The sequence below is a fragment of the Prionailurus bengalensis genome, chromosome B3, assembly GCF_016509475.1.
Source record: "Prionailurus bengalensis isolate Pbe53 chromosome B3, Fcat_Pben_1.1_paternal_pri, whole genome shotgun sequence".
Classification (NCBI taxonomy): domain Eukaryota; kingdom Metazoa; phylum Chordata; class Mammalia; order Carnivora; family Felidae; genus Prionailurus; species Prionailurus bengalensis.
This window is the reverse complement of record NC_057355.1, coordinates 40,357,147-40,379,237: the sequence shown is the minus strand read 5'-3', so window position 1 is coordinate 40,379,237 and position 22,091 is coordinate 40,357,147. Positions and strand designations below refer to the sequence as shown.

Sequence of the window (22,091 nt, the reverse complement as noted above, 5' to 3'; positions counted from 1 at the left end):
GATGAGGGGAAGATTTTTGTTTTTAAATCTGAGAACTCTAGTTAATAAATGGAATGATAAAAATTAGAGTTATCGTCACTGTTTTGCATCCTCCAATGAAACGACACATCTGTGCCGTGATAAGCAGGGGCAGCTAAACCATCATGTTAACCACTTAGAAACCACCAGATGTTATGTGCCTCCTGAGTGACAAAATGGGAAGCACGCAGCCCTATGAAACATTCCTGCCAAAAAGACTGAATTTGAGCCTGACTGACCCTCTAGATGTATGTACCAGCTTATGGGAAATACCAGGGACACAGAAACAAGTTAAAGGACACCATGAGGCTGCAATCAGCCAAATCTAGATCGTGGGGAATTCCATAGAGCAAATGAGCCTATTTCTTCAACAAATTAATGGCAAGAAAAAAAAAAGGAATATATAGTTTGAAAGAGATTTGGGGCAGTTGGCTGGTTCAGTAGGTGCAGCATGCAACTCTCAATCTCAGGGTCATGAGTTCAAGCTCCAAGTTGGGCGTGGAACCTACTTTAAAAAAAATGTAAAAAAAAAAAATTAAAAGAGATTTAAGACACATTCCCATTGAGGGGGAAGAAAGAAGGTATGAAATGTAACTGGCACATAGTAACAGCTCAATAAATGAGACCTACTGTTACTTTACAATGAGCAAACTGCAACTTAGAGAGATTAAGTAACTTATGTAATGTCATACCAAATTGGCCAACACCACCACGGTTTCTTGTCAGAAACTCCTATGTCTATGTAGCCCAGTTGGGCAGCTACAATAATCACCAAAGCCATTCGCTGAAAGTGAGTTTTTATTCCAAATGACTGTAATGGCTAGAAAGACAACAGATAAAACTGAAAATGATTCTGCATAATTGGAAAGTAGAAGTAGTTGATGTTGCAGGGAGCACACAGTAGGGTGACAGCTTGGCACTTGATAACGGCAATAACCAAGAATTCATAAAAATAACTGATGTCCTTCTGATACACAGTCTGGATGTGCAGCATTTACAGCAAATAACATAAAAAGAAAGGAGGAAAGAAAAAGGAAACAAACCCTCACAAAATCCCAAACTTCAGAAATTAATATTTGCTTAAGAACACAGTGGTGATGACTTTTGGTAGCAAAATTTTCACAATTCTTAAAATGGGAGTCTTCAAAAGTACTTCCTCAAATTCAAAAGCTAAAAAAACCGAAGACGGAACAGTTACACTGGCTTAGAAGAGCTGCCGCCTGTCACAAAGACGACAATCAGTCCTACTTCCAAACACAGTGATAACCGGTGAACCTGACAGCCGAATGGAGATTCCGCCAGGCGGGCACTGACGCCATGATTGTACAAGAACTCTCTGGATCACGCATCATTAACAACGAACACCACAACTATTGCTCCTCCTGACTGACGCTGAGGCTGCCTTTCTGCACCTCAAGTTCCTCGGCACTGACCATCGACGGATCAATGGCCGCGTATTTGGTTCCATGGAATTGCAGCAAATGTATCTGTAGAAACATAGAATTGTTCTTTTAAATGTCACTATGGCATATTTTATACTTCTAAAATTACACAGTAATATGTACTAATAAGAGACAAACTGGAAAACACAGAGAAAACAAGTATTTTTAAAAACCACAATCTGAGGGGGCGCCTGGGTGGCACAGTCAGTTAAGCGTCCGATTTCAGCCAGGTCACGATCTCGCGGTCCGGGAGTTCGAGCCCCGCATCGGGCTCTGGGCTGATGGCTCAGAGCCTGGAGCCTGTTTCCGATTCTGTGTCTCCCTCTCTCTCTGCCCCTACCCGTTCATGCTCTGTCTCTCTCTGTCCCAAAAAATAAAATAAACGTTGAAAAAAAAAAAAATTTAAAAACCACAATCTGAGGGACGCCTGGGTGGCTCAGTCAGTTAGGCATCTGATTTTTGATTTTGGGCCTGGGTCATGATCTTGCAGTTTTTGAGTTCAAGCTCTGCGTCAGGTTCTGTGCTGACAGAGCAGAGCCCGTGTGGGATTCTCTTTTCCTCTCTCTCTGCTCCTCCCGATCCCCTCTCTCAAAATAAATAAGCATTAAAAAATAACACCCACAATTTGGGATCTTTGTTCCTTATTTAACATGTAACAGGTCTCTCCCAAGTTCCTATAAATTTCATCATCTTAAATGGTGGCACACCACTCCATAAGTTGTTGTTTACCCTCCTGTCCTGCTGCTGTGACTCAGGTCTTTCCCATCCTCTGCTGTTCAGAGTAAGATCATCACGAACGGCTCCAGGCATCAAGTTTTTCTGTATTTAGGGTCCTCTACTTAGGATCCACTGCCACAAGTGGATGACAGGACCAAAGGACATGACTGTTTTTTGAAGTTCTTGATACTTCTTGCCAAACTGCCAAAGCAGTAATTTCTCATTGCTATTTAAACTTAAAAAAAAAAAAAATCTTTTTTAATGTTTATTTAGTTTTGAGAAAGAGAGAGGGAACACAAGTGGGGGAGGGGCAGAGAGAGAGAGGGAGACACAGAATCTGAAGCAGGCTCCAGGCTCCAAGCTGTTGGCACAGAGCCCTATGCAGGGTTTGAACCCATGAACCGTGAGATCATGACCTGAGCCTGAGTTGGACATTTAGCCGACTGAGCCACCCACACACCCCCTCACTGCTATTTTAATATCCATTTAAGGTAGAGGACAAAGTGGCAGTTTTTGTCAGTTTTTGCGTGTATTATTTTAATGCACTAAAAATGGATCAGGAAGTTGCTTCATGAATCTGGTATCCTGTTCTGATTGAATTCATTGTATCCAGGAAGCAAGGTCACATCATACCAAATGGCTACTTCTAGGTATGTGGATATAGGCCTGCTGTTCTTAGAAAAGAGATGGTAGGCAGAGAGTCACCTGTCTCTAACACACCTGCTTGAATTCTGCTTTAAATTATTAATGTAGGGGCGCCTGGGTGGCGCAGTCGGCTAAGCGCCGACTTCAGCCAGGTCACGATCTCGCGGTCCGTGAGTTTGAGCCCCGCATCAGGCTCTGGGCTGATGGCTCAGAGCCTGGAGCCTGTTTCTGATTCTGTGTCTCCCTCTCTCACTGCCCCTCCCCCGTTCATGCTCTGTCTCTCTCTGTCCCAAAAATAAATAAACGTTGAAAAAAAAAATTAAAAAAAAAAAAATAAATTATTAATGTAAACCACTTTTATCAAGCAAGTGCCTCATTCTTACAGAGAATTCTGTAGTTCTCCTATTCCACCATTAAAAAAAAAAACAAGCTTTGTGTTTCAAACTATACACTGTGGGTTCAAAGTGCCCTGGCTTCCAAGCTGAGACTTACCTGTACATAAAGATTCACCTCTGCACTTCTGCACAGGTATGGGAAATTGCCTCCTGTTTTAAGGTGAGCCCTCCGGGCATTAGGATACAGTTTGTACATTTCTTCTTTAGCTTCGGTTGAAAGTGCACTCTGGTCAAATACCTTTAAAAAAAAAAAAAAAAACAAAGGCTGAAACCTACTGGTATTTTAATATGTTCTTTCCACATCATGGAAAATGCTTCCCAAAGCATTTCTTTCTTGTGAAGAGATGCTGCTGAACCTTGGCCAGCCTGGGCCACCTCTTCCTACTGATCCCTGGTGATTTCTAACATAAGCTACAGAATTTGTTGTTGCATTCTTTGGGAGAAAAGTCTACCATGAATTTTTTCCCCTCAAACAGAGTTAACTGAATTAAAAGAATATTAATAGTGAACAATCATTATTGAAAATGCCAGTTAATTTCAAAAAGATCACTAAAATCCCAAAAGAACGTGTAAATTTTATTACTACTTAAAAACAGTTACATAAATACTATATGCTTAGCGAAAAACAAAAACAAAAACAAAAAACAAAATTTTTAAGAGTATAAGAAAAAGTCCAGATCCTTTCCTGGGGGAACTACTGTTAACAGTTTGGAGTGTATGATTCTAGACATCATTTACTGCCCACATAAACTTATGTTTACACACACATTCAAGCAAGTTTTCAGAAAGTAATTTTTTTTCAAAAAGTAATTTTTTTAATCACGCGCGCACGCACACACAGCACTTCCAACTTGCCAAAGCTTAAACACAGTTTCCAGTGACCCAAACTTTGGGTACATGAGCTCAGCTTTGAAAGATGGGCAAACAGAGCAAACGCACTGTGAGGACAAAATATTTTACCAACAGTACTGAAAAGCTTGTTCTGTGTCATGGTCAATGTCGGAATGTAGAGATTACAGTGAAGAATGAGAAGTTATTATTTACATGCTTGTAAATTTCTGGACAAAAATCAATTCTTAAAAAACATTATTTGAATCCAGGAATAAACCCGTTTATGAGGCAAAATAGTTACATGATTTAAAAAAAAAATAAGCCAAACCACAATGAAATACCACTTCACATCTATTAGAATCACTATTACCAAAAAACAGAAAATAACGAGTGTTGGGGAGGATGTGGAACAATTCGAACCCTTGTGCATTGCTGGTGGGAATGTAAAATGGTACAACCACTGTGGAAAATGGTATCATGGTTTCTCAAAAAGTCAAACAGAATTACATATGGCTCAGCAATTCCACTTCTCCGTATATACCCACAAGGTGTGAAAGTAGGTACTCAAACAGATATTTGTACACCAATGCTCACAGCAGCATTATTCACAATAGCCCAGAGGTGGAATAACCCAAATGTCCATCAACAGATGCTGGATAAACCAAATGTGGTACCTGCATACAAGAGAGTATTATTCAGCGTTTAATACACGCCACGACATGAATAGACTTTGAAAACATTCTGCTAAGTGAATTCAGCCAGACACAGAAGTACAAATATTATGTGATTCCTTATAGTCTATGTACCTTACGTGAGGTACATAGAATAGTCAAATACATAGAGACAGAAAGTATAATGTTGGGTACCAGGGTCTGGAAGGAGGGGGGAATGGCGAGCTAGTGTTTAATGGGTACAGAGCTTCAGTTTGGGATGATGAAAAGTTCTGGAAATGGATGATGGTGACGGTGGCACAACACTGTAAATGTACTTAATGCCACTTAAGTTTACTTAATGTACACTTAAAAATGGTTAAAATGGTAAATTTTGTAACATATATTTTACCACAACTCGAGCATATAAGAAGCAAGCTTTTGTGCTAATTAGATTTTATGGAATTCTTGATTCTCTGACTCCATGAGGCAACTTTTCTTTGCTACATAGATGTGTAATAGCTAAAGTGCAATATCTGTTGATGACTGTAGCAAAAATATATCAGAATGGGTAAGGACTACCATGTTTGTTTATGTTTATTCCTACTTCAATGGTGCTATTCCTATCAGGAAAAAAATAGGGTAAGCAATACGTTGATTGTTTTAGAACTGAAAAAGTGGGTGGGGGGGGGTGTAAAAAAAATCCAAGGCAGCATTGGAAGAGGTACACTGAAAAATTACAAAATAATTATGAGGATTTTGATATATACAGTTAAAAGGGTAAGGCATCTATTTGACTTAAAAGGAAGCTTACATCCATAATGGTTACAGGGATGTCCCGAATTTTATGAGGTTCCACATAAGAATTTTGACAATTCAGGGTCAGTCTTGAAGCCAGTTCACTCTGACCCAAACTTTCCAGCTGTAGGAAGAAACACAGGCAAAGGTTTTGAATTAATTTTGTTTCCCACATTTCCATTAAGTGTAATATTTGTGCTTATAAAGGTGGTATCACGTGTGGTGGGTCCAGAAAGATCACCAAGGAGGAAATATAATGTATCTGTGAGACCATGGGCCTCCCAGGTGGTGCCATTTTTCTACTGTGGGAACCTGGCATCCATAGCCCTCAACATGAATTGCTTCTTCAACCAGGTACCTGTGGGCAGCAAGCCACTTCCTATAACTCACAAGCGACAGATAAACATTTTTAAGAGATTTTGGAGCTGGAAGAGACCTCAGAAAAACCATCTAGCCCCGTAGTCCCTAAATCCAAGTCTGTAGACCTGCTACTTCAGATTCACCTCAAGGAGAAAGAGGGGGAACAGAGTAAAAATACAGGTTCCCAGTTCCCACACCCAGGGATTCCAGTTCAATGGGCTGGAGAGGCCTTGGAATCTGTTTTTGTTTTTGTTTTTTTTAAATGTAGGCTCCATGCCCAACATGGGGCTCGAACTCATGATCCCCAGATCAAGAGTCCCATGCTATACTGACTGAGCCAGTCAGGTGCCCCTGGAATCTGTATTTTTAAAAGCTTCCCCCAAGTGATTCTGTTGAATTACTTACCAACAGTAATAATCTGTGTGGCTGTGTTAAAGTTAATATGGAAGGCTGTTTAGCAAACATCTCTAATACATACTCAATGAGACAGATATATCATCAGGAAGCAAGGAGACACAAAAATTTCTAGTATAAGGTGTCCCCACCCCAACGCCATGATCCTTACCCTGTCCACCATGAAATCAATAGCATCAGCCATCAAAGGGTCCACTGGGCCAGATGAAAAGTTTCCAAGAACTATTTTTTTGAGCATAAATGATGGCATCAGCCAAAAGCTGTAAAACAAGGACCTGATAATTTAAATTTGCAAGGTTACACAAAAGTAGCAAATATTCATTCAATATTGAAGCTTTGTATTAGCTATGTTCTTGGGATCTAGAGATAAAAAGACCTATCTCTTCTTCCAAAGAGCTAGCTTTAAAACATCTTGTTTTTATATACATTTTCCCGAGCTCCCAAAGAGTTACGGTTTAATATGATTAAAGTTTTATTTGAGAATTTAGAATAATTATAAGTGGTATTTCAAGTTTCTTTGCCAAGGTAGACATTTTGATAATACTCAGGATTTATTATTTATCATTATTATTATTATTATTACTATTTTCTTTTTTTACTATTTGGCTTTATTTCCAATGGCTAAACTATTTCCTTTAGAAAACTGAAAAATTAAGATCCCAACCTTCAGGTTTATATCACCTTGATTGATTGATATTTCAAAATAGCAAAATGAAGGAGCTGTTATACTGCCAAAGTTTTCTCCTAGGAGATTCAATTAGGCTAATTCAAGGCAATTCAATCTATGGATTTCTGTAAGTGATTTTTAGTTGATATTTATTCCATTAATTACAAGAATTGAGAGCCATTATATACAGTAAACACTACTTTCTCTAAACCTATGGTGAAAATGACTTATAAAAAGTGCAGATCACCTTCTGATGCGTGTTCTCAATGGACTGGCTTGTTGGAAGTTGAGCTTCCCTCACAAGGCCAGTGGGCCCTCTTTCAGTTAACTTTCTCCATCCCACCCATGGGTTTCCTTATTTTCTCAAGGTGATGTTGCCTAGGTACCCTCTGTGAGGGGTAGACCCTGTTGGCTTTGCTTGCCCCTGTAGCCTCAATGTGTGGCACAAAGTAAGCACTCAGATATTTGATAAAATGTAGCTCATATGCAGGGGCACAAACAAAGTAGGGGCAGTCTTGGCTTGTGACAGTTAAAACAACATTAAAAATCATCAAAAATAATCAGTGAGCTTTAGTGCATTGTCCGGACATGAACTATTTGTAGCTAATGTATGTAAGAAATTGTTGCACAAATGCTGAGTAAACTACTGAGATAACACGAGAAAACATTTTTAAAGAGAACAGAGTACAACTTGTTTTTGAGTAAGCTATACGCCCAATGTGGTGCTCAAACTCATGATCCAGAGATCAAGAGTTGCAAGCTCTACCTACAATTTTAAAGAAATGTGAAAATAACAAACACAATGTTTATCTAGAGAATTCTGTGAAAAATCAACCTGATCATACAGGTATGTTTACTCATGGAGCTTTGTCTTTTAGGGTAGAGTCTAGCCTTGCTAGCAATGAAAAAAAATCACATTAAATTAGCTTTAGGGTACTATTAGATACTTATCAAATTACTTAAAATGTTATCTTCAGGGTGCCTGGGTGGCTCAGTCGGTTAAGCATTCGACTTTAGCTCAGGTCATGATCTTGAGGTCTGTGGGTTCGAGCTCCATGTCAGGCTCTCTACCGATAGCTCAGAGCCTGGAGCCTACTTTGGATTCTGTATCTGTCTCCCTCCTTCTCTCTCTCTCTCTGCCCCTCCCCCGCTCATGCTAGGTCTCTGTCTCTTAAAAAAATGAATAAACATTGAAAAAAATTAAAAACAAATAAACAAAATGTTATCTTCAATAACTTTTCTTTTTCCAGTGGGGGGAGGGGGAGGGGGATAGGAAGAGAAAGAGAATCCCAAGCAGGCTCCACACTGTCAGAGCAGAGCCTGACACGGGGCTCAATCCCACAAACTGTGAGATTATGACCTGAGTCAAAATCAAGAGTCGGACACTCAACTGACTGAGGCACCCAGGCACTCCTAAAGTGGACTCTTCAATGAAAGGACGACTCAGAGGAAACAAGCGCCCCATGGGTGGCCCCACGAAGCAGGCCACCATTTCCATCTTTCCGAAAGCAGACTAACACTAAAGTGTCATGATGTGCAAGACGTGCTGGCAGACGAAATGTATTCTCTCTGTTTTTGGAAACACATTTCAAGGAAATAACCCAGAAAGGGAAGGAAAAAAGCAACGGGTACAATGATTTGCAGAACACGATGAAAAATTGGGGGAAGCCAAAATGCCTAAAAACACTGTGTCAGTCAATATACAGAACTGTTTAACAACATAGTAGGCGGAACAAGCAGAACACCATATTAGTTACATATACAACTGAAGAGGACCTGTTAGGATCACATGAATGTATATTAAACAAAGCTAACCCATAATTCAGAGTAATAGAAATAGCTAAATTCAGAGTTCATTCCATTCTTTTCTTTGGCAAAGGTGATTGTTTCTAGTTTTAAAAGCCAGGGAAGTTTCAGAAGACAGAGGTAGATACAAGCCCTTTCCACCCCCACACCCCCACCGCTTAGTGCAACAACCCCCCGCCCCCACCAAGCCAACATTTTCAAAATTCCACTGAATGAAAATCCTAAGAATTTTGGCCAAATGTTCATGTTCTTACCTGTTTGCAGTCCAAGTTTGGTTGAAGATGGAGGTGTCACTGAAAGAATTGCAGAGGATGAGGGAATGGACTCTGGGAGATGTGTGTGTGTATTCAGCAAATTTCTGGGCCAAAAAGCCTCCCAAAGAAGCCCCAAACAGGTGAACCTAATTGCAAACAAACACAAGAAGGATACTACAACAACAATCAATCCTGAACATAAATACCAAAAAAAAAAAAAAAAAAAAAAAGTAGTTTTACTTCTCACCAACCACAGAATACATAATGTCATCATCGTCCTTAGATGAAAATATCGATAGCAGTTCAACATTTAGGAAACACTGCACTTAAGTACAATTTATGCATCCCGTCAAGAAAACAATCTGTGCATGCAAATACAAGTAAGAAAATATTATCTACAGATTACACTAGAAAATGAAACCACTCAGTAATTTATATTTAAGAAAACTATGATTTGGTAATTCTACTCCTAGGTACAAACTCAAAAGAACTGAAAACACATGTCCACGTTCGTGTGTCCACGAATGTTCACAGCAGTGTTATTTCTTTTTTTTTTTTAATTTTTAAAAATGTTTTATTTTTTATTTTTGAGAGAGAGAGAGAGAGAGAGACAGAGTGCAGCGGAGGGGCAAAGAGACAGGGAGACACAGAATCTGAAGCAGGCTCCAGGCTCTGAGCTGTCAGCACAGACCCTGATGCAGGGCTCAAACTCGCAAGCTATGAGATCATGACCTGAGTCGAAGTCAGATGCTTAACCGACTGAGCCACCCAGGCACCCCACAGCAGTGTAACTTCTAATAGCCAAACAATGGCAACAATCCAAACGTGCATCAACTGACAAATGGATAAATAAAATGGGGTACACCTATATAGTGGGATATTATTTGACAATAAAAAGGTGGAGTACTGATACACGCTACAACATAGACGGGCCTTGCAAACATTATGCTAAATGAAAGAAGTCAGAAAAGATGAACACTAAGAAAATTAAAAAAAAAGATGAATACTGCATGATTCCATTTATATAAAATACCTAGAATGGGTACATCTACACAGGCAGAAAGGAGATTAAGTTGCCAGGGGTAGGAGAAGAAAGGTGAGGAGTCACTAATAATGAATATGTGGTTTCTTTTTGGGGTGAAAAAAATGACCTAAAATTGACCCTATTTGTGAATATATTATATTTATTTATATATAAAATATATTTATGTTCACATATAAATATATATTGTACCTATCTATGAATATATTAAAAACCATACTCACACACTTGAAAAGGGTAAATTGAATGGTATGTGAATTATATCTCAAAAGAAGTATCATTTAAAAACAAAACAAAGACAATACCAGGCTTTACAATGTAAATGCTGCATTAAAATCACATGTAAATATTTAGTTTTAGGGTACTCACTTTATCCAGTTGTAAATGGTCTAAAAGTTTTCTAAATCCATCACAGAATTCAAGATGGTCCCAATAAACTGGATACTGCAACTGAAATAATAACATTATTAATTAATAATAAATATAGGGGAGCCTGGGTGGCTCAGTCAATTCAAGCGTCCAACTTTGGCTCAGGTCAAGATCTCACAGCTGGTGAATTTGAGCCCCATGTCGGGCATTGTGCTGACAGCTCAGAGACTGGAGCCTGCTTCGGACTCTGTGTCTCCCTCTCTGCCCCTCCCATACTTGCACTCTGTCTCTCAAAAATAAATAAATATTTTAAAAATTAAAAAATATATATATATGCAAAATTTAGGACTCCCATAATAGCATTTCTCATTTGCTCAAGCTCTGCTCCTTTTATTTTTGAGAGAGAGAGAAACACACACACACACACACACACACACACACACACACACACATACACACACAGCATGAGCAGGGGATGGGCAGAGAGAGAGGGAGACACACAATCTGAAGCAGGCTCCAGGCTCTGAGCTGACAGCACAGAGCCCAATGCAGGGCTCACACCCATGAACCATGAGATCATGACCTGAGCTGAAGTCAAACGCTTAACCAACTAAGCCACCCAGGTGCCCCTAGACCAATTTATTTTATTATTATTATTTTTTCAATGTTTTATTTATTTTTTGAGAAAGAGAGGGTAAGTAGGGCAAGGGCAGAGAGAGTGGGGGACAGAGAGTGAAGCAGGCTCCGCACTGAAAGCAGCAAGCCCAATGTGAGGCTTGAACCCACGAACCGCAAGATCAAGACCTAAACTGAAGTCTGCTGTTCAACCGACTGAGCCTCCCAGGTGCCCCCTAACAGATCAATTTAAAAAAAGAATAGCACACAAGAGATATTATGTGAATAATAATTTCAATTCATGTCTGTTTCCTTTCCAAATAGCTAAGAAACTCCGAGGTTCAAGGGTGAATAGGAGCAGAACCCTTTCAAGTAAAAAAATACTGTTTTCCCTTTAATCCAATTTAATTCTAAAAGTATGGCTCAGGAGAACTCGAAATAAAATCCTAAGGAGAATTCCCTCTCTTTTTGGCAGCATTGCTTGAAGTGCGTATTCAATAAAATTGTTCCTCTTTTCTTAATTGACTCAGGCATCATATCTGATTTCTTGTACCTTTATTTGTGGCCAAAAAAGTATGGTGCTTGACCCTAAGTAGCCTATAAAAGCTGAGGAGGAGGAGGAAAAGAAATACAAGTCACTACCTCCTTTCTAGAGGACTCCAGCTTGTCACCAAAGAATTCCACTCTCTTTAATAATAAGCAAAACCTGTCTGACAGGCTAGTTGTTTTAAGAACTTAGATTCCTTTTGTCATTAACAAGTTGCTGGAATCGATACTATCATGTATATAATAGGATAACTTTAGATTTGTTGTAATTATGTTACTTTTACTATTAAAAATTTCATTTGTGGATGAGATTCCACTATTCTGACAGGATGAAGAACAGCTGCTCCCTAGCAGATAATCTGAGAACTGGAGTCGGATGATAGAAAAGAAAGCTATTATAGGGCATCTGGGTGGCTCAATCAGTTAAGTGTCTGACTTTGGCTCAGGTCATGCTATCTCGGCTTGTGGGATTGAACCCCGCATCAGGCTCTATGCTGACAGCTTGGAGCCTGGAGCCTGCTTCGGATTCTCTGTCTCCCTCTCTCTCTACCCGACCCCCAATTGTGCTCTCTCTCTCTCAAAAATAAACAAACATTAAAAACAAAACAAAAAGGAAAAGAAACCTATATTGTAAAAATATTTTTTTATGAAGCCTTTAATTTAAAAATATCTATGCCCAAGATAGGGGATAAAACTGTACACAACTTAACACACACACACACACACACAAACTGAGTACAAGTGAAACTGGAAATCTAAGATTGGTGGATTGTATTAATATCATACCCTGGTTACAATATCCGACTACAGTTTTGTAAAATGTTACTATTGAGAGAAACTGGGCAAAGTATAAAAGGGATATCTCTGTATCATTTCTGAAAACTACAGGTGAACCTATAATTATCTCAATAAAAATGTAAATGACAAAAGGACTGGTACCTTTCAACTGCTAGATAAGTATGTAGTAAGTTTTAAAATCTTGTGAGGTAGGGGCACCTGGGTGGCTCAGTTGGTTAGGTGTCTGTTTTGGCTCTGGTCACGATCTCACGGTTCATGGGTTCAAGCCCCTCATTGGGCTCCTTGCTGACAGTGTGGAGACTGCTTGGGATTCTCTCTCTCTCCCTCCCTCTCTGCCCCTTTCTCACTCTCTCAAAAATGAACACATACATTTTAATAACTACATAAATAAAACAAACTTCGTGGGGTTAGGCACATAAGGACAAAGTAACTTTGAAGACATCACTGGCCTTTTCTTTTTTAAGTTTTATTTTTAAGTAATCTCTGCACCCAATATGGGGCTCAAACCCACAACCCCGAGATCAAGGGTTACACACTACACCAGCTGAGCCAGCCAGGTGCCCCTGGCCCTTTCTTGATTCATTATCTAGCTAATGAAATAATGAAATCCCACATCAAGAAGCTTGAGGGCACGAAGAAATATCCAGCCAAAAGGCAAAGCAATTCGGACTTGCCAGCTTGGAGCAAAAACACACACAGTCAACTTCAGACAGTGCTCTGAAGTGGGAGAGACGTCTGTGGCCGCTCAGTTTCCCCTCCCTGGCTGATCAACAGAGGCTACCAGGAAAGGTACTGTCGTGTCTTAGGCTGTGGAGGGCTGGGATGAGTGTGCTTGCCACCCCACTTTCCTGAAATGCCGTCAACCAAGAGGAATTATGAAAACCCAGAACAAGGGAGGATTATGTTGCAGAGACTCAAAACATGCCACATGAAGAATGATCAAAGAATGTGGAGAATTTCTCCTGAAAGAAAAGACCTGGGGGGAAGGCAGCAAGCTGACAATAACTAGTTTTCTCGAGAAGGGCTGTCAGGAGGAAGAACTGGATTTGTTCCGTGTGGCCCCAGTTGGTGGTAAACCCAGTAAAACTTTAAGTTACCTTCCGAGAAAAGAGATCTGGTCCACATTTTCTCTCCTTCAGATAGTAAATAAAATGTACAGTAACAGCAATATTCCCACAGGGAGACCCGTTTTACATGTTACTGTTCCGGCTCCCGGAAACAAGTGCCAACTCCAAAGCCCAAGAGTCTCTCCTTCCTGAGAAGTAAGGAGACCAGCCTCCATTATTTTTTGTTTTTAACGTTTATTTATTTATTATTGAGAGAGAGAGAGAGAGAGACAGAGAGACAGAGAGACAGAGAGACAGAGAGGCAGATTTTGAGATCAGGTTTGATCTCACAAACCTGAGCAGAAATCAAGAGTTGTACACTCAACCGACTGAGCCACCCAGGAGCCCCTGGCCAGCCTCCGTTGTTACACAGTCGAGGCGTCATGAACAATGGTGCCTTCCTCACCTACACTGTTCTTCCAGAAGAGATTCAAGAATGACCGATGGGAAACTAGATTTAGACCAAACTCAGTGATAAAATAACAATTAGAAACAAAAAACTTCTTAAGTAAATGCTGAGAGTATGGGCTATAATAAGACCCATCCCAACAGTCAAAGACTTACGTTAAAGCAAGCTTTCAGTCAGCTGAATGTCAGCAGACCCCTCTGCTGTATAATATTGCACATTCAGCTCCCTTGCAGGCAGTGGTGTAATGAACCAGGAGTGGAAATGGAGTCAGAAGACTCAGACTGGTTCTCCTTCCACCACCTAGTGGTCATGGCCTGCCACGATCACCAAAATGGCTGGACCTCCATTTCCTCATCTATAAACAAGGACAATGCTTCCTACCATTCAGAGTTAAGAGAATGTACATAAAAGCGGGGCACTGAGGTTTCCATAGAAGTTTGTACCCTCTGCATCTCTGTATGTCCGTGTACTACACCGCCTTCCTTCCAAAGGCTTCATTTCACATTTTAAAGAAGGAAAACAATCTTACCTCAACTAAAAAAAAAAAAAAAAAAGCCCATTATGATAGTTAATCAGGAACAGAAGTACCCACATACAAAACAAAACAAAACAAAAAAAACCCCACAACCAAACCCAAAAAATGTGGACTTGAACTGTAATAGTGAATCAATAATACTTACAGCTATAACCCGGTAACCCCATCCAGTCAAAGCCAAAATCTGCCGGAAAAATACATCTGCAGTTCCGCTGACAGGGGGAAGAAATATCAGAGGACACCTGATATTTCTGGGGCCTGCATCATAGAGCGACCATATTTTACTATCATCATCATCCACGATAATCTGGAGGGAAAGTTATAAGAAAAAAAATGGAAAACCTTATGGATTTGGTTTGATATTGTTACTTTACACTATAATTTCTGTGACAATTTTAATGCCACCACCTTGGTTGTTACAAGGTACCCTGGGGATCACCCCAGACTAGCGTGTACAATAAATAAACTGCTTTGGTCTCTTTTTCCTTCTTCTATGTGCTAACATACTGTACAGAATTGCCTTGTATCCTTCCAAAGACTATAAAGCTTTTTTTAAAATCAGTTTTTCATTTTCCTTCCCATCCATGATTATAAAAGCCTGTTTTGTTTACCATTAAACAGTAAGCCCTGTAATTGGCATCTTATTTCTTCCCCATACTTCTGGCTTTGTGTGTGTGTAGGAGGCAATTTGCACAGTCATTCTCCAGTGCTGTCCGGAGGGGAGGAAAGACTCCAGGCTCTAGGGACAAACTAGGGAGAGATGGTACCACTCAGGAGATGGTTCTGGAACCTGATCTACACCACGTCTTTGAGGGGGAGACTTCTGCTAAACAGGAAGGACACAGCAGGCGTAGGTGTCCCTGTTCTGGAAGAATGTTTCAAACCAGTCAGTCAGGTGTAGGGAATGGGCACAGGAAAAAACTGGTTTTCTTGAGAAAAGAGGGTTGGGAGGAGGAAGGGCATCAGAAACCTTCCTGAATTAGTAGTTCTTAACCCAAAGGGAAAAAAGATGAGCATTAAGTGAGCTGAGACAAGTCAAGGGCTCAGCGTGGAGTTTGGCAGGGAGAGTTTCAGTGAGTGTTAGATATTAGTATTATTCACTGCATGATAGTTTACTTTTTGTTTTCTGTGGCTGACTTTTTCGTGATATTTGGAAAAGTACCTGAACTTCCTGAACTTTTGCCAGTGCAAATCAATTATTTATCCTACTTTTACATTAAAAAATTTAAGGCCTCCAGGTTCTATTTTCTGAGAGCTCCTAGCTGGCAGTGCTGTGGGCCCCTGGTGTCACTGTGGATGGTAACACACTGACTGGGATCACTGGCATCACTGGGAGCAGACAAACGGGGCAAGGCACAGTCCAGAAGAACCTAACAATTCCCTTTGAGACATCCCCAGGTCACAGATGATGACAGTAATATCTCATACTCATGTTTCTGCCCTTGGCATCTTGCCACACACAATTTTGCTCTTATTTTATTTGGGGAGGCTATGATTGTGGTAAAAATCTCTTAATGGCTTTTGACAGGGCACACAGTAAATCCCAATCTTGTAATAATAAAACTAATATGAGGTAAGAATATTTAGATCTCTGAAATTTTCCAGGAAGTTATTTCAATAATCTATTTGGGAGAAAAGTAACAAAAATAGCATGTTCTCTCCCCCCCTTTACTGAGATATAATTGACATAGTATGTTCTGAATATAAGCCATAAATACTTAAAAGTTGTTTATCACTTCAATTTTCTCAGAGTTCTCTGAATGGCAATTTTGTCAGAAATCCCTTAGAAGATGCAATATCTATCTGATAATTTAAAATCTAGCACCACGAAATTTCAAGCAAACTTATCATGACTTGTGGACCAAACTGATCTCACAACTGGAGAAAATCACATCAACCAAACTACCTCCTATAACTACTTCTAAGAATATTTAGAGAAGTGTGGGTTGTTTGGGGTCTGGTGATCATCTTGCTGAGAAAGTGAGCTATCAAGATGAGCGCACATGAATTATTTGAGGGGATGGGACTGCAAGACCCAATTATCATTTAGTACGGGCAGGAGTTTCCCAGGGAACAAGAAGGAAGGGCAGCTCCCTTTGGTAAGCAGTCAAGTACTTCTGACTCTGAAGTCAAATTAATTTGATTTTAATGGGCAGACTCTACCAGGCTGAGTGACCTTTAACATGTTAACCTCTCTGGACCTTGGTTTTCTTATCTGCAAGAGGGGCACATCACTACCAGCTTTGTTAAACTGTTAAGAATGAAATAAGGTATCTGCTGACCTCCTACAACAGTGCCAGTTGTCTAGCAGATACTCTGTTTACACTTGGAGAACTGAATCTCAAATTTCTATATGGAGAATAGTTTTGTTGTTAATTCAAACCTGCATGGCACTTCCACAGATGTCTACCCTGACAAAATAATTATAACAGAGACATAGATGATTTTCATCTCATACTTTTGCAAAGGGATCAGCAAAGACTTTGCTCTGTGACTTAACTAGCTTTTGTCCAGTATGATCCCCAAACATTTGGGATTAATTAGGGACTCAGAGTCGACAGTCAAACTTCACTGTGAATGACACCTCAGGCAAATAAGATTTCCTGAAAATGGCTACCATTACAGAGGATCTGTAATGTGGCCCTTTGAAAATCTTAAATCTGAGGAACAGGAAAAGGCTTTATAATCGAATCTGACTGCACGTACTATATAGTTGCTGTTGCGGCAAGCTTTCCACTATCTACAGAGTACACATATTCCTGTTTGCTTGAATACACAAAAGCAATTATAAAATAATGAGTACAGTTATACCCACTTTTACTCTTGAATGCGTCTCAAGAGTTCACTGCACTTGACAAAGAAGGGGTGAACTTTATGCCCTACGACCCAGACTCCTGATATTTGGCAATAGCCTTTACTCTCAAACACTGTTAAGGCATAACATCTAAGTCACAAACAAAAACAATACAAGATTTTGCAAATAAGAGGTGTAGTAAAACCATACATACCTTTTTAAGGGGAACTGTACTTCTAAACCAGTTATAATCAGGAGAGACTTTAATCTCTCCCATGATTAGCTGAAATGGAGGTTAACCCTGAAATAAAAGCATGTGATGTTTCATGTCAAGAATTCATGTTTACATCAGAACCAAATGTAGAGTCTGGTCTAGCTATAAAAACAATACTTTAAATGGTAAAACCAAAGAAATGGGCTATTTTACCTTGTCAGTATATACGTAAACTACAGAAAACAATTTGGTGAAGTCCTATAGTCACAGAGCAGGAGGGGGCCCTGAGAGATAATTACTTTCTTAGTTCCTCCGGATGAAGAACCTGGTCTAGAAAACTTAAATGACTTACCAGCGATCTCCTGTCTATTGCAGAGCTAGGACCAGAGGTAGGACAGTGTGTTCTGACACCAGAATGCCTGTCCTAGGTAAATGATTCCAAACTGCAGTACCATCACCTATGTGTTGACAGTATCTTAAGAATCCATTTTAACAAAGATGTCTGATAGAGTTTCAGGGAACAGTCCACACTAGAGAAAGGGGGTAATAGAAAGCTGCGTCCTGATCAAGTCACAAAATGCCATAAATCTAACTCTAGCAGAACATAGTTTCAGAACCTCACATGTAGTTCTTAATGCAGTTCTTGATGTGATTAAATGTGATATACCCTCCTCTGAAAGATCTATGATCAAATACCAGGACAGGCTTGAAGGCACTATAACCAGCAACAAAACATGGGTCTTTAGAAGAAATACGCAGTCTCTTGTGGTGAGATTAGTGATTTCTAGCTTTTATAGCTGCGTGACCTTGGAAGAGTCACTGACCTTCTTTGAGCTTGCTTTCCCATCTATGACTGTTTCACCACTGTATTTTCAAAGCCTAGAACAGTGCTTGGCACAGAACAGGCATTATCTGTTGACTAAATGGATGACTATGTCCTAAGGAGACTGGATCAGGCAATCCTAGAGTCTCTTCTGACCCAGGGATCTAACAGCTTTGGAATGGCTGGGCATCTTCAAGGGAAAGGCTGCCCCTCCTTGCTCAGGCATCTGTATTGTCGTAACAGGAACTTGAAATTATAGCTCCCTGTTGCAGATTCTTATTGCCAAATGAGGAACTTCCACCCCCTGGTTTGGAAGGATTCAAATACTTGCTGTGTATCCTGTCCTCTACCCCCAGAGCAAGTCTGGATTTCCTAACAAGGCTAGGATGTGTTCAAGACCATAACACTTACCTCCTGGGCTGACTCTGAATTGTTATTTTGAGTGGTTGGTCAGCGGGTGCAGTTCTCTGGACTGGCCAGGAGCTGGGGACTCCTTTTTGGCCCTCCACATCTGCCAACTCAGGAGTTCAGGGAACTTAGCAATCATAACAGTTACCTCTAATCTTGGGGGGGGGGGTTACTAAACCCCAAGGAGATGGGAGACGTAGGCATCCATTATTAAACTTGATTTACAACCTTGACATTGCAATAATGGTCTGTTCCCTCAAGGCTAGGATGGTAATTTTAGAAAAGTTTGTTAAAATCATAAGCTGTTCTCAAAAGTACCAAGAATATCATTAGCCAGTCTTATGCTGAAATCAGTGTGCACAGATGTAGTTATAATTCATCCTGGAATAAAGAAAATCGTTCTTTGCATATCCATTTTCTCTTAACGAATATTAACATGTTAAAAAAAAAAATCTAAGCCACTGGAATCTACTCAGTAGGTTTATAAAACGTCTAAGCTACTTAAAGCCAGAAAGGTAGCTTCTAGATTTGCCAGACTTGGGATAAATTAATTCAGTTTTGGAATCAGCTGCAAGGTACAAACCAAACTATCAGAGACATACAGATCATACACAGGCACACACATTCACTGACATTCACTTCTTCCCAGAGCAACAAGTAGAAAGATGTGTCTTACCACAGTCCTCAGCATTATTCACAACCACCTCAGTATAACATTTTATAACAAATCTCACTGGATGGAGAGATTCCACCCAACTGTGACCAAATTTTTGTAGAGGCAAGTGATTTTAACACTTGTGTTAGTTTGGCAATACATGAAAGGTAAGATAGATACCAAATGTTGCATCTGACCAACTGACATCTAAGTTAAAAAAACAACAACAACAAAAAAACTCACTGCTGCAAAGAGAAAGCAGCTGTGAGTGGTATGAAAAGGAAGTCTGTTCTCCGAGCCCTCTTTCATTCACTAAAGGGGTATACTTTTCCAAGTCACGAGAGGAACATTCTGTATATGGCAAAAAAAGGTTAACTGAGATTGTGACCAAACTGGTCAGTATTAAATAAGAAAGAATGTCGACCAGGAGCTCAACACTGATCTGATCTCTCACAATTCAATTCTTCGCAAAAACAAAAGCACCTGTTCATGCTGGTGGGAAAAGGGCTACAGAGATCAGCCTTAATCTTGCCTAAAGAAATCCCTCCTCAGGAAGTACTTTGGACAGTCAGTCCTCTCTGGCCCTGTGGTGCTAGACAATAAAATTGCCAATTGTGAGTGTGCATCAGGAATTACATGCACTTACCCCTCAGGGATTCAACAGAACCTGCCAGTTTACAGTCAATGAAATCATCTTTAAAAATGTTTAAGTCACATAACCAGATTAACTAGTCAGAGGTTTTTGGATCCTTTATCTCAATCTGTAGTTGATCCACATATGGACAGTCTGTGATTATTAATGCCAGCAGTAACTAAATATTAGGACCTGAGAGTCTCTAGGCAATGCAGTTGGCTTTTTTAATGCAAATCTCAACAGCTCACCACACCAGTACACAGCTATCCTTTCTTCCTCCAGATTTCTTTAGGGGAACATTTATCCCTCTTTTCTTCAGGAACTTACTCCATTATTGTCTAAACCTCATGGGAGGAAAAGCTGCCAACTTGACATTTCTTCTGTGACACCTCATCTTGTACTGTCTTGGTATAAAAGCTCTTGGAAATTTGCACACAGCTATTAAGTTACTCCTCAGTCTCTTGAATCATGCTGCTAACAGGAGCTGGAACATTGTACAAGGAGACAAAGCAGCAGCATAAATGCAGAATTTACAACTCCCTAGGAAAGCCAGAAGAAGGAAAGCAACGCACTCTAGTCCTGTTACTTTCCTCATCCCCCATTCACAAGTCTCACACCAGGTACTGAGCAATGACAAAGACATTTGTCACTTTCAGGCTGAGGTGCAATCTTCAAAATAACTAGCTTCTGCTCAGAGTTCTTAAAAGTTGAAAAACATATTCCCGGGCTGCAGCAGTGTATCCCCGGGACCAGATTACAATAGTATGCCCTGGTCAAGAGACCCGCACCCCCATCCCCAGACGATCCAAACACAGACCCCACCCTTTCCCAGTCCCGCCTGTGAAAGCCACAACAAGGCAGGGTCACAGTACAACGACCACCTCAGGAAGTCAAACTTGACCTCAGACAGATAGACAGATACACATACACAGAGGGACATGAGGTCACGTGCATGATCACATGGACCGGCCCACTAGGGGCCACACTAACAAAGTCACACCAACAGAGGCAGCCGCACACAGTACATACACACCCACCTGCAAACCTATACACATCACACACCCACACCCTGCTTCCAGGGCCTCGCCCACCCCTCACCTGCCGTGGCCTCCCCCACGTCCCTTTCCCTCCTCCCCAAGGCGGCTCTTCCCTCCAGTAGGGGCGCGGGCCGGGGAGGCGGCTGGGTCCGGGTCACCGCCGGCTGCCGGAGCGCTCAGTACCCGCAGGCACAGCGGGCTGTGGGGGCGAGCTGGAGGGCGGGCCTCCGAGGGGCGGGGCGCGCGGCCCGGCGAGCCTCAGCTGCCGCGCTCCCCCCTCCCGAACGGTTCGCGCAGTGGGCGCGAGCCTCGCGCTTCCGGGTTCGGAGGAGGCGGGGCCACGTCATGAGGAAGGGGCGGGGCTGCGTGGCTCCGGCGGTCACCATGACGACAGCGAGGGATGGAGACCAAGGTGAGACACTCCCGGCCGGCTCGGTACATCCTGCCGGTTGGGAGTCGGCGTCCGCCCTGGAGGTGGTGGAGGGCGCGGGGAGGAGGTTCGAGTTCCCTTTGGGTCAGCTCTAGGTCACCCATTTGATGTGGGCACCGAGGGAGAGATTGTGCGAGTGGGAGAAGGGGACGCCTGGCCCCTTGGGACCTCCCTCTGCCTTCAGTTCGCGCCCTCCTGGAGGAAGCAGGTGCGGACTATTTTCTCTCCGCTACGTAAAGCTTTGAGGCGACCCCCTTTGTGTCACAGGCTTTAGTGAGCAGCGCTTTGTATACTTTCTTTGCTTGGCAAGATTTTTTCCTCTTGGCACGAGCATAGTCGCCCTCCATATCCTCCACTCTAACACCCCTCACAGCACTTTGCAGACTTGTGCTGTCATTCTCCAACCAAGCCTCCAGCTCCTGCATCACTTTCCTTTAAAAGAATAGAGAATATTAATACATTTATAAACTTTCTTCTTAAGCAAAATGTAATGGAGATTACTCAGTAAAACATTTGCAGTTTGCTGAAAGAATGTATGATAAGGATGGATAACATGTAAATCTTGTTTGAAGTCTTTTTGTGATCCTGCAACAAGGTCATGTTGGAAGTGCCTGCCCTAATCTTGTTTTAGGGAAAGCTTATACCCTACTTTAAAGGCCTTTGGTTTTTGCCCTTACCC

General features: G+C 41.1%; 1 protein-coding gene across 6 annotated transcripts; it reads right to left on the bottom strand.

The window, feature by feature from the left end:
* Nucleotides 1-798: 798 nt before the first annotated feature.
* On the bottom strand, nucleotides 799-21,327 carry SPG21 (SPG21 abhydrolase domain containing, maspardin). Of its 6 annotated transcripts, none has more exons than XM_043555167.1 (10): nucleotides 21,044-21,297; nucleotides 20,273-20,429; nucleotides 17,426-17,512; nucleotides 14,563-14,724; nucleotides 10,409-10,489; nucleotides 8,998-9,143; nucleotides 6,422-6,545; nucleotides 5,513-5,620; nucleotides 3,315-3,455; nucleotides 799-1,505 (listed from the first exon to the last, which is right to left on the bottom strand). In XM_043555167.1, exons 3-10 carry the CDS (start codon nucleotides 17,486-17,488, stop codon nucleotides 1,389-1,391), a joined length of 942 nt encoding a protein of 313 aa, XP_043411102.1. In that variant the 5' UTR covers nucleotides 17,489-17,512; nucleotides 20,273-20,429; nucleotides 21,044-21,297; the 3' UTR covers nucleotides 799-1,388. The 6 variants fall into 6 exon arrangements, with proteins under 6 accessions (XP_043411102.1, XP_043411101.1, XP_043411103.1 ...); XM_043555166.1 differs by lacking the exon at nucleotides 20,273-20,429 and adding an exon at nucleotides 18,660-18,918; XM_043555168.1 differs by lacking the exon at nucleotides 20,273-20,429 and adding an exon at nucleotides 18,660-18,918 and having other exon boundaries at nucleotides 6,422-6,530; nucleotides 21,044-21,296.
* Nucleotides 21,328-22,091: the final 764 nt, after the last annotated feature.

What these genes read in the sequence shown, in the direction of transcription:
- SPG21 (XM_043555165.1), bottom strand. Translation starts at nt 17,488, where the DNA reads ATGGGAGAGATTAAAGTCTCTCCTGATTATAACTGGTTTAGAAGTACA. An exon ending in GGGGTTACCGGGTTATAGCT is followed by an intron (nt 10,490 to 14,562) that starts GTAAGTATTATT and finishes TTATTATTTCAG; the next exon opens with TTGCAGTATCCAGTTTATTG. An exon ending in ACCATTTACAACTGGATAAA is followed by an intron (nt 9,144 to 10,408) that starts GTGAGTACCCTA and finishes GTTTGCAATTAG; the next exon opens with GTTCACCTGTTTGGGGCTTC.